Source organism: Manis javanica, chromosome 10, assembly GCF_040802235.1.
Source record: "Manis javanica isolate MJ-LG chromosome 10, MJ_LKY, whole genome shotgun sequence".
In the NCBI taxonomy this organism is placed as follows: Eukaryota; Metazoa; Chordata; class Mammalia; order Pholidota; family Manidae; genus Manis; species Manis javanica.
The window spans coordinates 83,663,005-83,676,722 of NC_133165.1; the positions used below are offsets into that span (position 1 = coordinate 83,663,005).

The 13,718-nt window shown below is 44.4% G+C and overlaps 1 protein-coding gene across 1 annotated transcript; it reads left to right on the forward strand.

Annotated features, from left to right (window-relative positions):
- Positions 1–10,403: 10,403 nt before the first annotated feature.
- Positions 10,404–12,703, forward strand: LOC108408504 (glycosylation-dependent cell adhesion molecule 1-like). Its single transcript, XM_073214221.1, has 3 exons — positions 10,404–10,569; positions 12,006–12,239; positions 12,492–12,703. The coding sequence occupies exons 1-3, from the start codon at positions 10,506–10,508 to the stop codon at positions 12,623–12,625; spliced, it is 432 nt and encodes a 143-aa protein (XP_073070322.1). The 5' UTR covers positions 10,404–10,505; the 3' UTR covers positions 12,626–12,703.
- Positions 12,704–13,718: the final 1,015 nt, after the last annotated feature.

Here is a 13,718-nt window from a genome sequence, read left to right on the forward strand (position 1 = left end):
ACAGGGACCCTGGTGCTAGGGAGACAGGGCAGCAGGACCAGTGAGCGGGTGCCTGGGACCGGCACCTGAGGACAAAAAAAAAAAAATCGCTTGTTTTTTCCTTTTTTTCCTTTTTTTTTTCTCTTTGTTTCTGTTCCCTCTCTCATTGTTGCTGCTGTTGTTTTGGTTTGGAGAGTGCTTTTTGGAAATCTTAAAGGGGCAGGACAGGTCACTTAGACCAGAAGCAGGGAATCTGGGGATCTCTGGGCACTCTAACCCCCTGGGCAGCAGGGAGCACAGAGGCCCCTTACGGAGATAAATAGTCTCCTGGCTGCTCCCCCTCCAACGGGGCTCCACCATTTTGGAGGAACAGCCCCAGCCAGGCCAAGCCCACAGCAACAGCGGAGATAAACCCCAAAGCAACTGGGCAGGAAGCAGAAGCCCTGTCTGCGCACAGCTGCCCAGCACAAGCCACTAGAGGTCGCTATTCTCCCAGGAAAAGGCTACAAACCAACAAGAAGGGAAGCTCTTCCAGCGGTCACTTGTACCAGCTCTGCAAACTATCTCTATCACCATGAAAAGGCAAAACTACAGGCAGACAAAGATCACAGAGACAACACCTGAGAAGGAGACAGACCTAACTAGTCTTCCTGAAAAAGAATTCAAAATAAAAATCATGAACATGCTGACAGAGATGCAGAAAAAAATGCAAGAGCAATGGGATGAGATGCAGAGAAAAATGCAAGAGCAGTGGGATGAAGTCCGGAAGGAGATCACAGATGTCAGGAAAGAGATCACAGAAGTGAAACAATCCCTGGAAGGATTTATAAGCAGAATGGATAAGATGCAAGAGGCCATTGAAGGAATAGAAGCCAGAGAACAGGAACGTATAGAAGCTGACATAGAGAGAGATAAAAGGATCTCCAGGAATGAAACAACACTAAGAGAAATATGTGACCAATACAAAAGGAAAAACATTCGTATTATAGGGATACCAGAAGAGGAAGAAAGAGGAAAAGGGATAGAAAGTGTCTTTGAAGAAATAATTGCTGAAAACTTCCCCAAACTGGGGGAGGAAATAATCGAACAGACCATGGAATTATACAGAACCCCCAACAGAAAGGATCCAAGGAGGACAACACCAAGACACATAATAATTAAAATGGCAAGGATCAAGGACAAGGAAAGAGTTTTAAAGGCAGCTAGAGAGAAAAAGGTCACCTATAAAGGAAAACCAATCAGGCTAACATCAGACTTCTCAACAGAAACCCTACAGGCCATTAGAGAATGGCATGATATACTTAATGCAATGAAAAGAAGGGCCTTGAACCAAGGATACTGTATCCAGCACGACTATCATTTAAATATGATGGTGGGATCAAACAATTCCCAGACAAGCAAAAGCTGAGGGAATTTGCTTCCCACAAACCACCTCTACAGGGCATCCTACAGGGACTGCTCTAGATGGGAGCACCCCTAAAAAGAGCACAGAACAAAACACACAACATATGAAGAATGGAGGAGGAGGAATAAGAAGGGAGAGAAGAAAAGACTCTCCAGACAGTGTATATAACAGCTCAATAAGCGAGCTAAGTTAGGCAGTAAGATACTAAAGAAGCTAACCTTGAACCTTTGGTAACCACGAATCTAAAGCCTGCAATGGCAATAAGTACATATCTTTCAATAGTCACCCTAAATGTAAATGGACTTAATGCACCAATCAAAAGACATAGAGTAATAGAATGGATAAAAAAGCAAGACCCATCTATATGCTGCTTACAAGAAACTCACCTTAAACCCAAAGATAAGCATAGACTAAAAGTCAAGGGATGGAAAAACATATTTCAGGCAAACAACAGTGAGAAGAAAGCAGGGGTTGCAGTACTAATATCAGACAAAATAGACTTCAAAACAAAGAAAGTAACAAGAGATAAAGAAGGCCACTACATAATGATAAAGGGCTTAGTCCAACAAGAGGATATAACCATTCTAAATATATATGCACCCAATACAGGAGCACCAGCATATGTGAAGCAAATACTAACAGAACTAAAGAGGGAAATAGACTGCAATGCATTCATTGTAGGAGACTTCAACACACCACTCACCCCAAAGGATAGATCCACCGGGCAGAAAATAAGTAAAGACACACAGGCACTGAACAACACACTAGAACAGATGGACCTAATAGACATCTATAGAACTTTACATCCAAAAGCAACAGGATATACATTCTTCTCAAGTGCACATGGAACATTCTCCAGAATAGACCACATACTAGCTCACAAAAAGAGCCTCAGTAAATTCCACAATATTGAAATTCTACCAACCAATTTTTCAGACCACAAAGGTATGAAAGTAGAAATAAATTCTACAAAGAAAACAAAAAGGCTCACAAACACATGGAGGCTTAACAACATGCTACTAAATAATCAATGGATCAATGAACAAATCAAAATAGAGATCAAGGAATATATAGAAACAAATGACAACAACAACACTAAGCCCCAACTTCTGTGGGATGCAGCGAAAGCAGTCTTAAGAGGAAAGTATATAGCAATCCAGGCACACTTGAAGAAGGAAGAACAATCCGAAATGAATAGTCTAACATCACAACTATTAAAACTGGAAAAAGAAGAACAAATGAGGCCTAAAGTCAGCAGAAGGAGGGACATAATAAAGATCAGAGAAGAAATAAACAAAATTGAGAAGAATAAAACAATAGCAAAAATCAACGAAACCAAGAGCTGGTTCTTTGAGAAAATAAACAAAATAGATAAGCCTCTAGCCCAACTTATTAAGAGAAAAAGAGAGTCAACACAAATCAACATAATCAGAAATGAGAATGGAAAAATCACGACAGACTCCACAGAAATACAAAGAATTATTAAAGACTACTATGAAAACCTATATGCCAACAAGCTGGAAAACCTAGAAGAAATGGACAACTTCCTAGAAAAATACAACCTCCCAAGACTGACCAAGGAAGAAACACAAAAGTTAAACAAACCAATTACAAGCAAAGAAATTGAAACAGTAATCAAAAAACTACCCAAGAACAAAACCCCGGGGCCGGACGGATTTACCTCGGAATTTTATCAGACACACAGAGAAGACATAATACCCATTCTCCTTAAAGTGTTCCACAAAATAGAAGAAGAGGGAATACTCCCAAACTCATTCTATGAAGCCAACATCACCCTAATACCAAAACCAGGAAAAGACCCCACCAAAAAAGAAAATTACAGACCAATATCCCTGATGAATGTAGATGCAAAAATACTCAATAAAATATTAGCAAACAGAATTCAACAGTATATCAAAAGGATCATACACCATGACCAAGTGGGGTTCATCCCAGGGATGCAAGGATGGTACAACATTTGAAAATCCATCAACATCATCCACCACATCAACAAAAAGAAAGACAAAAACCACATGATCATCTCCATAGATGCTGAAAAAGCATTTGACAAAATTCAACATCCATTCATGATAAAAACTCTCAGCAAAATGGGAATAGAGGGCAAGTACCTCAACATAATAAAGGCCATATATGATAAACCCACAGCCAGCATTATACTGAACAGCGAGAAGCTGAAAGCATTTCCACTGAGATCGGGAAACAGACAGGGATGCCCACTCTCCCCACTGTTATTTAACATAGTACTGGAGGTCCTAGCCACGGCAATCAGACAAAACAAAGAAATACAAGGAATCCAGATTGGTAAAGAAGAAGTTAAACTGTCACTATTTGCAGATGATATGATACTGTACATAAAAAACCCTAAAGACTCCACTCCAAAACTACTAGAACTGATATCGGAATACAGCAAAGTTGCAGGATACAAAATCAACACACAGAAATCTGTAGCTTTCCTATACACTAACAACGAATCAATAGAAAGAGAAATCAGGAAAACAATTCCATTCACCATTGCATCAAAAAGAATAAAATACCTAGGAATAAACCTAACCAAGGAAGTGAAAGACTTATACTCTGAAAACTACAAGTCACTCTTAAGAGAAATTAAAGGGGACACTAATAAATGGAAACTCATCCCATGCTCATGGCTAGGAAGAATTAATATCGTCAAAATGGCCATCCTGCCGAAAGCAATATACAAATTTGATGCAATCCCTCTCAAATTACCAGCAACATTCTTCAATGAATTGGAACAAATAATTCAAAAATTCATATGGAAACACCAAAGACCCCGAATAGCCAAAGCAATCCTGAAAAGGAAGAATAAAGTAGGGGGGATCTCACTCCCCAACTTCAAGCTCTACTACAAAGCCATAGTAATCAAGACAATTTGGTACTGGCACAAGAACAGAGCCACAGACCAGTGGAACAGATTAGAGACCCCAGAAATTAACCCAAACATATATGGTCAATTAATATTTGATAAAGGAGCCATGGACATACAATGGCAAAATGACAGTCTCTTCAACAGATGGTGCTGGCAAAACTGGACAGCTACATGTAGGAGAATGAAACTGGACCATTGTCTAACCCCATATACAAAGGTAAACTCAAAATGGATCAAAGACCTGAATGTAAGTCACGAAACCATTAAACTCTTGGAAAAAAACATAGGCAAAAACCTCTTAGATATAAACATGAGTGATCTCTTCTTGAACATATCTCCCCGGGCAAGGAAAACAACAGCAAAAATGAGCAAGTGGGACTACATTAAGCTGAAAAGCTTCTGTACAGCGAAAGACACCATCAATAGAACAAAAAGGAACCCTACAGTATGGGAGAATATATTTGAAAATGACAGATCTGATAAAGGCTTGACGTCCAGAATATATAAAGAGCTCACACGCCTCAACAAACAAAAAACAAATAACCCAATTAAAAAATGGGCAGAGGAACTGAACAGACAGTTCTCCAAAAAAGAAATACAGACGGCCAAGAGACACATGAAAAGATGCTCCACATCGCTAATTATCAGAGAAATGCAAATTAAAACTACAATGAGGTATCACCTCACACCAGTAAGGATAGCTGCCATCCAAAAGACAAACAACAACAAATGTTGGCGAGGCTGTGGAGAAAGGGGAACCCTCCTACACTGCTGGTGGGAATGTAAATTAGTTCAACCATTGTGGAAAGCAGTATGGAGGTGCATCAAAATGCTCAAAACAGACCTACCATTTGACCCAGGAATTCCACTCCTAGGAATTTACCCTAAGAACGCAGCAATCAAGTTTGAGAAAGACAGATGCACTCCTATGTTTATCGCAGCACTATTTACAATAGCCAAGAATTGGAAGCAACCTAAATGTCCATCTGTAGATGAATGGATAAAGAAGATGTGGTACATATACACAATGGAATACTACTCAGCCATAAGAAGTGGAAAAATCCAACCATTTGCAGCAACATGGACGGAGCTTGAGAGTATTCTGCTCAGTGAAATAAGCCAAGCGGAGAAAGAGAAATACCAAATGATTTCACTCATCTGAGGAGTATAGGAACAAAGGAAAAACTGAAGGAACAAAACAGCAGCAGAATTACAGAACCCAAAAATGGACTAACAGGTACCAAAGGGAAAGGAACTGGGGAGGATGGGTGGGCAGGGAGGGATAAGGGGGGGGAAGAAGAAGGGGGTATTAAGATTAGCATGCATGGGGGGGAGGGAGAAAGGGGAGGGTGGGCTGCACAACACAGAGAGGACAAGTAGTGACTCTACCACATTTTGCTAAGCTGATGGACAGTAACCGTAATGTGGTTGTTAGGGGGGACCTGATATAGGGGAGAGCATAGTAAACATAGTATTCTTCAGGTAAGTGTAGATTAAAAATTTAAAAAGAAAAAGAAAGAAAGAAAGAAAAGGGGGATTACTCCTTAACAGGATAAAACTATTGGTAAATCAAAGATCAACGCATGCTTTAAATATCCTTAATGTTGATCACTTAAAGGGTGTCAGATGATCAGCTATGGAGGTACTCTTTTCTGATAATATTCCTTTCTCTTAATTAAAAAAAAAAAAAAAAAGCAGTTACTGTGTGCTGACCTCCAATGAGTTCTGCACAGTGGTATAGAGGGCATGTCAAAGTGTGGGCAAAGGGTCTGTTTGTTTCTACGCAGAAGATCAAGGCCTAGCTTGGATACCCAGAAAATGAACTAAGATACGATATGAGGAGGAGCTTCCGGCATCAGCACTCTCTGGAGGACTCGTGCCGGGGGATGATCATCAAAAAGCCTCCACAGGGATCCGGACGATGCTGCGGTTGTGGCTGCATCCAGCCCACCGTCTCCTGGACTTGCCATAAGAAGGGGGAGGGAGATGTCTAGGCTGGCATGTGCATACAGTGAGACAACGAATTTGACTGGATCTGTACTGTTGGAACTCAACCAGGAGTTGGGAGGGGTGCAAGTTGTAGCACCCCAAAATCTCATGACTATAGACTATCTATGGTTAAAAGAACATATGGGATGTGAACAGATCCCAGAAATGGGCTGCTTTAATTTGTCTGATGGTTCAAGTACAGTTGGACAATATCCATCATATCATAGATAAATTTTCACAAATGCCTAGGGTGCCTAAATGGTTTTCTTGGCTTCACTGGAGATGGCTGGTAATTATAGATTTGCTTTGTTTATGTCACCGTATTCCTATTATGTTAATATGTGTGTGCAAATTAGTTAGTAGTTTAAAACCTATACATACTTAAGGTACTATACAAGAAGATATGTCAAAGAAATAATCAATCCTCCCAAGTTTCCTTCATATGCTACATCTATAGCTTTTCTTCTTCCTTCCTAATTACAAACCTTAAATAGAATTCGTGCCTCATATCGAATTTACCGAGTATCATAATTCCTCCAGGTGGTAAAGATACCTCGAGACAAGTGCTGGGCATAGAAGCCACAGGGCATAAATCTGCAAAGAAGTAAAAAGCTAACCTTTGCAAACAATATGGCTTCTCTCTCACTTACCAACTTTACATTTCCCTGTATGGCCCCGGAAGATGACTGGTTAGCCAGAGACGGGTAAGATTCCTCAAGGGAGGAACAACCTAAGACAGGCACAGTCGCAGGGGGGCCATCAGGTGAGAATTTGGGGATCAACAGAGGTGAGGCTCAGAACCTCACCCCCCCTGCTTTGAGAGAAATCTTCTGCATCCGTGGATGTCTTGCTGCCCTTGTCTAGCCTGGATTAATACTTAGTCCATAGGCACACACCTGATCATCTGATCATCTATATTTGCCTTCTTACAGCACTAAACTATGTTTTCTACCTTTATCTTGCATCTACCTACCACTTCAGCATTTTATTAAAAATAAAAATAATAATAATAATAGGAGAAATGTGGGATCAACATATAAATCAAGTACAAAAATCAAATGAATATTCATATTTGACCTGATGGTTTATAGGTCATATTGCATGATCAAAACCGAAAGTTTCTGTGATGACTGCCCTTGTACTGTTCACCATGTAAGAATTTATTCACTCTGTAAGAATTCGTTCACCATGTAAGAACTTGTTCGTTATGCTTCAGAAGATTGGAGACTGACGAGAATTAGGCTTGAGATGGATTAATGATTGTACATTGAGCATTGACCCCCCTATACTGAATTTTATTGTTGTTAACAACCATTTGATCAATAAATATGAGAGATGCCCTCTCAAAAAAAAAAAAAAAATAGATAAAGGTCCTTCTTTCTGTCTCACATTCAAAATTCACTGAGAAGGATCTCATTGACTCAGTCAGGAACCATCCCGTGTGGACCAGAAGTGGACGGTTCTCTCAGCCAGGCCTACTCAGAGCCACTGGTTTTCTTATGTCCAGCCTGTTGATGGTTGCCTCTGGATAAGTCCCAGACTTCCTCACCACACAGGAATGGCCAGAGTAACAGGGTCATCTGACCCAAAGCCCGCAGCTTGTGTGCAGACAACTACTGTGACCTCTTCTCTCAGAAGGAGCAATAAGTGTGGCACTCGGACACCTCTCCAGCCCATCCTTCCCCTGCACCTGAATCCTTAACTGAGCCCATGGGATGAGGCTGGACTCTTAGAGGGAGAGATGGTGGAGGGTGGAGGCATTTCAGATCAATAATAAGCAATTTTTTAGTATAAGTGTGTGCCATTCAATGTTTGAGACATACTTTTAAGAAAAAAAATGATTCACTGTTTACCCAAAATTCACACTTAACTGAGTGACTTGCCTTTTCATCTAGCAACCCTACCTGGGAGAGCAGGGACCAGATTTGTTTTGCTCAGTGCTGAAGCTTCAGTACCTCTATCATGCCTGGTGTATAGTAGGTACTCAGTACTTTCTTGTTGAAATATTTATTTGTTGAAGAAGGCCTCTCAGAGCTCTCTCACTCCCCACTCATAGAAATAAATCCCCCAGGGCCAGCTTTGAACAGGCTAATTGACTCATTCAATTTACCTGACTGGAGCACTTAGCAAGTGTTAAGATCTGTGCTAAATAAATTGGGGCACAGAGATAAATAAACTATGGCTCTTGTCCCCAGAATGGTAATTGACCAGTAGGAGCAATAGATCTAAACAGAGAATTACAAGAGAGTATGATTAATGCTAGACATATAAGGGCCAAGGCCAGGGTCAGGTAGTTTTCCTCATCATTTTATCTCCAAAACTTGCAATATGGCAGGCCCTTGGTAGTAGTAGGATGTGATAATGAAAAGATGAAGATATGAGCAATGTATGGAGGGACCACAGAGGTGAGCTGACCAACCAAGGGAGGTGGCATGGTGAGAAGGTTGGGTTCCCTTCAGGGAGAAGGCGACATCTGACGTGGATCGTGATGTGGGAACATGGCAGGCAGATGGAGAGGAAAGGGCATTCCTGACAGAGGAACAGCATGAGCACAGGTTTAACACTTCAGTGAGTCAGGAGTAATTCACAGGGGTCAGAGGAGAGGTTGGAGAGGGAGAGGGCCTTGAACGCATGGCCAAGGGGTTTGGGCCTTATTCTATGGGTAATGGGTGGTCATTAAAGTAGTAGAGGCATGACCTGAGCTTCAGGAGATTCCTCCAGCATTAGTGCAGGGGATGGACTGTAGTGAGGTCGACTGGAGGCCAGAAGAGCAGTGAGAAACTACTGCAACAGCCTCACCTGGACATGAAGGAGGCCAACACTTGTGGGTCATTAGGGGTATTAGGAAGTAAGCCTGCAGGGCTGAAACCATGTCCTGGAGGACTGGCTGTGAATGCCCTCGTCTGTCCCTGCCCTGTTCCTAAAGGCCCTGGGCAGTGGGAGGGGAGGCTGGCCAAGGGGGGAGATCAGGGAAGAAGGGGAGGTGGGAGGAAGCCCAAGACAAACTTCCTTCATTTCAGCATCTGGCCTAAGGAGGGGCAGGGCTGGAGCAATTGCAGGGTGACTGCCAGCGCTTGGGCCCTTCCTCCCGCTGCCAGAGGGCACAGAAGGCTTCACCCTGGATGACAGAACCCAGAGCTGTCCGTGGCATGCAGGTGGGACCGCGCCCTAGCGGGACCCTGTGAAGCCCAGAAAGCCTTGTGTGTGCTGAGGACAGGCGTTCAGTTGCAAGGTGAAGCAGCCCTCCCCTTCCTTCCTGGAAATGATCCAAAAATGGACTCCAGATGCTCAGCAAAACTCACACCAGAGGAGGGCACAGGACATGAACTAGTTTAGCCCAGGGGCCCAGGACCAGGCCCCCAGTCCTAGGTGCACCCCACCGCCTCTCAGATGCTCCTTGAGCATCCCACTGCTCCTTCATGCCCACTTCTAGAGTCACCAGACCTGATGTAGAAGCCGTAGAGTTTGGAGTTAGCCTGAGCCTGTGTCTGAATCCACCCAGATATGTGACCTTGTGCAAATCACTCATCTCTGTGAATACAGATTCTTTGCTTGATAAATAACACATACCTCACAACCATCATGAATTAAATAAAATATCCCATGTGAATGAACTGAGGACAGTGCCCGGCACGTATCTGGAATTCCTGTAACTGCCTCATTCCTTCATTCCTGAACTGACAGGGAGCTTTGTCTGTAGCCCAGAGGACAGCCTAGTCATTCCTTTATTCATTCACCCTACTGATATACTTTGGGTCCTACTATGTGCCAGGTGCTGGAGAAACAATAGCAAGCAAAACAGATACAATCCAATCCATCATGGAAGTTCCATTCTTCTGAGGGAGATAGATATTAATTAAATGATCATACAAATAAAAGTAAAATTATACCAATAATGAGTGCCATAAAGAAGGGCAGCTCACACCCACCTGGTTGCTCCAAGGACTTCCAGAGATGGGCGCTAGGGCAAGCACACCCTTGGCATGGCCTGGGGCCGTGCTGGGGGCCTTTCTTTCCAGGTAGCTGGTTTCCCAGAAGCTCCAGTTCCCAAAAACAAATAGGGAACTTGGGAGGGGAAACCTGGAATGCTCCCAGATCCAATCCTGACCCAGGTTCCCCAGATAGTCCATCCCTACCCCAAAATAAATTAAGTCCTGTCAGGCTGCTTCCTCAGCAACACTAAGCAGCCTCCCCAGGGAAGACGGACCCTTCTACCACTCCACCATGAAATTCTTCATCATCCTGCTGCTGGCCAGCTTAGCCTCCACCTCTCTTGCTGTCCTGAATGGTGAGTCTGGCTTATATCACAACCCCTTTGTCCCTTAGAGGACATTGAGCTTGTCAGCTGGAGAGACCCGAGTACGAGGAAGGCTTTAATGTGTTGTGTGGAGAGGTAGGGAGATTCAGAACCAAAAGTTCACTCCTGGATGACTTCAGTGTGGAGACAGGGGACTAACACACATGACCTCAGGAATCCTGTACCCTAGAAAGCCTAGAGCTGGAACCAGAGGGGCCAACTGGATCCAACTGAGGGTGGACTATGGATCAACAGAGTCAGATTCGATTCCAGCCTCTGAGGACGCTGGACACCCCAGGCAGAGTCTACCCTTCTTTGGACCTCCCTGCCTCCCTCTGTACAATGAGGGCAAGACACACACACATTTTTTCAACAGCTATTTGTTAAGCACCTACTTTGTGCCAGACACATAGTTCCAAGCACTTGGGATACACTAACAAAACACAGAGACCTCAGTCATCATTGAGATTACATTCTAGGAGGAAGAAAGAGACAATAAGCATATTAAATAGACTACACCATATGTTAGAAGTGCTAAGAAAAACACAGAGCAGGATAAGGGAGGTCAAGAATGCTGGGACAAGCGGGGGTTACATAGGAGCATCCCACAGGCTAAACAGCTTGAGACTCTTATTTTCCAGAACCAGAAGATGAAATCTACTTAGAGGCTCAGTTTATAGATGCTTGTAAGTCTCATGTTAGCGTCCTTTAACGTACGTTGGAGATAGTAAAGATTGTCCGGGAGATGATGAATTCTCCACCAGACAGAGTAGTGGAGCACAGACAATCCCTCCTGTCAGGCCTTAATCCTTCCTACTGCACTAATTGGCCAAGATCTGAAGGCCAGGAACGATTTGAATGGCACTTCATGCTGGGCAGTCCTTAGAGGCGGGAGTGGGGACATCTCAGACCCAAATGCTAGCCGGTGAGGAGCTTCAACTCACCCTGAGATGAGGATGCTGGAGGGGCTCATCAGTCCCAGGCTCTGTTCCCAGCAGCCCAAAAGCCATGAACATTGCAGGAATCCACTTGGTGGATTATCTGCGAACATGTAAACAAGCTCACACTAGCTTCTCCCAGTTTACCTGGGAAAAGCCAGAGAAGGCAGACTCAAGCAATACCCGGAATTCAGAGGAAAGGAACCAATATTTGTTGAAGCTCTTCTCTGCACCAGACAACAGGTTGGGTGTTTGCATAGTTCATCTTTTTATTGGAGAGGTGGATTTGTTAGAAGTGGAATTCCTAGTCAACCACATTCAAAATCAGGGATGTGCCTCTCAGATTTGGGTGCTGGTATGGGATCCTCCCACTAACTGGGCAGTGACTCCACCCTGACCCCCTTCCCGTGTTAAGGGATATGACATGGTGGCTACTCTTACCATGAGCTCTTTCTCTGCTCCTTGCTCCCTCCATCTCCTTGGTCCCAGCTGCCCAGATCATCCCCAGCAGCCTCCCTAGAAAAGACCATGTCTCCAGTGAGGACATTTCTAAGGAGCCTTCCATCTCCAGAGAAGAGCTGGTTTCTGAAGAGGATGTGATCAAATCTCCCAGGATCCCAGAGAATCGACAACCGGATCTGCTTCACTCCGTGCTCCGGAAGGCCAGTTTCGGAAATGCTGCCCTTCAGTTAGAAGAGACTACAGAACTCACTGCCAAGGCTGGTAGGAGCCAAGGGGGAGCGGAAGGGGTTGTGGAGGCATTTAGCAGAAAAAGACAGCAGCTGGATGCTACCTCAGGGGAAAGAGTGGGGGTGAGGAGAGAAAGGAGGCTGCAGGGGAACAAGAACCAAAGGTAAATGAGAGTCAAAGGACCTGTAGATCACCTGTGCCAGCACTGTGGAAGGTCAGTGCCAGAGTGTGGGGCAGAGGCGGGGTCTAGCCTTACCCTAACATTTCTCTCCCATTATTCCCCAGCAACCACCTCAGAGGGAAAACTGGCCAAGATAGGCCATAAAATCGGAAAAAATCTGGACAAAACAGTGAAAGAAACCATGAACTATCTGAAAAGCCTCCTCCCTCATGCCTATGAAGTCATGAGGTCCTCATGATAAGGATGCCCATGGCCCACAGCACCCACACTCTGCTCACCCCGACCACCATCTCAGCCTCTTGCATCCCTCATTAAAGTGCTGCATCCTCAGCTGGCTCCATGGTGGCTTTGTTGAGCCAGGAAGGAAGGCCAAGAGGCCCCCACTCTACTGGGACCCTTCCTTAGTTACCCATCCCTTTGATTTTAAGCTTCTCCTCTTCCTTCACTTACAAACCTGTTCAAGTCTACATCCCACAATCCCCTTTGTGAAGTCTTGACCCTTCTCAAGCTGCCCCTCCACCTCATCAGTGCCCGCTGCCCCCACGCTCCCTTACCCCCGCCAGTCTGTTCAACTGGTCCCCCAAAAGTCATCAACCACAAACCCCATGGCTGTTTCCCAGTCCTGGCTCTCTTCACTCCCTCTGTAGAGCTGGACACAATTATCCCTTCTAGAAACTTTCTCCTCGCCAACCTCCCATGACACTGCACTGTCTGGTTCTGGTTCTCCAAGCTCCCTGTGCCTCTCCTGGCGGTCTCTGATGTGCACCCTCAGCTCCCAGCATCCTATCTTGTGCCTTCTTGTCTTCTCCCCACACTTCTTTCTCTACACCCTCACCTGCCAAGACTTCTGCTCCCCTCAGGGTGGATGACTCCCACTTACCTAACAAAAATCCACCAAGTATTCCTGTGTCAGACTCCTCTACCTAATATGTGCCAACCTCACCCCAACCCTGGCCAGTTTTCACTATAAAAGCATGTGGGACTTAGTGGAGGAAGACAAGCACGGGAAAATAAAAATCTCTTCCTTATAAATGGAGGACAGGCTGTCCATTCAAGGGTCCCCAGTTCCTGGCACAGGGCTCCTAACCCTTGTAATTTCCTAATAAGCACACTAGGAGCATCTCTTGTTCTAATATTTGGCCTTTGACCTGTCCTTGGCACAGGGCTCCTAAAACCCTTGTAAATTCCTGTGAAAAGAGCACCAGGAGCACCTTTTGTTCTACTGAGTCAACTCTGGGTGGGCTCCTGGACAGCCCCTGAATGGGGCCTGGTCCCAGAAAGACCGAGCCATGATTAGAAGCCTGGAATTTTCAGGCCCATCGCCCCACAAC

What these genes read in the sequence shown, in the direction of transcription:
- LOC108408504 (XM_073214221.1), top strand. Translation starts at nt 10,506, where the DNA reads ATGAAATTCTTCATCATCCTGCTGCTGGCCAGCTTAGCCTCCACCTCT. An exon ending in CTCTCTTGCTGTCCTGAATG is followed by an intron (nt 10,570 to 12,005) that starts GTGAGTCTGGCT and finishes CCTTGGTCCCAG; the next exon opens with CTGCCCAGATCATCCCCAGC. An exon ending in AGAACTCACTGCCAAGGCTG is followed by an intron (nt 12,240 to 12,491) that starts GTAGGAGCCAAG and finishes ATTATTCCCCAG; the next exon opens with CAACCACCTCAGAGGGAAAA.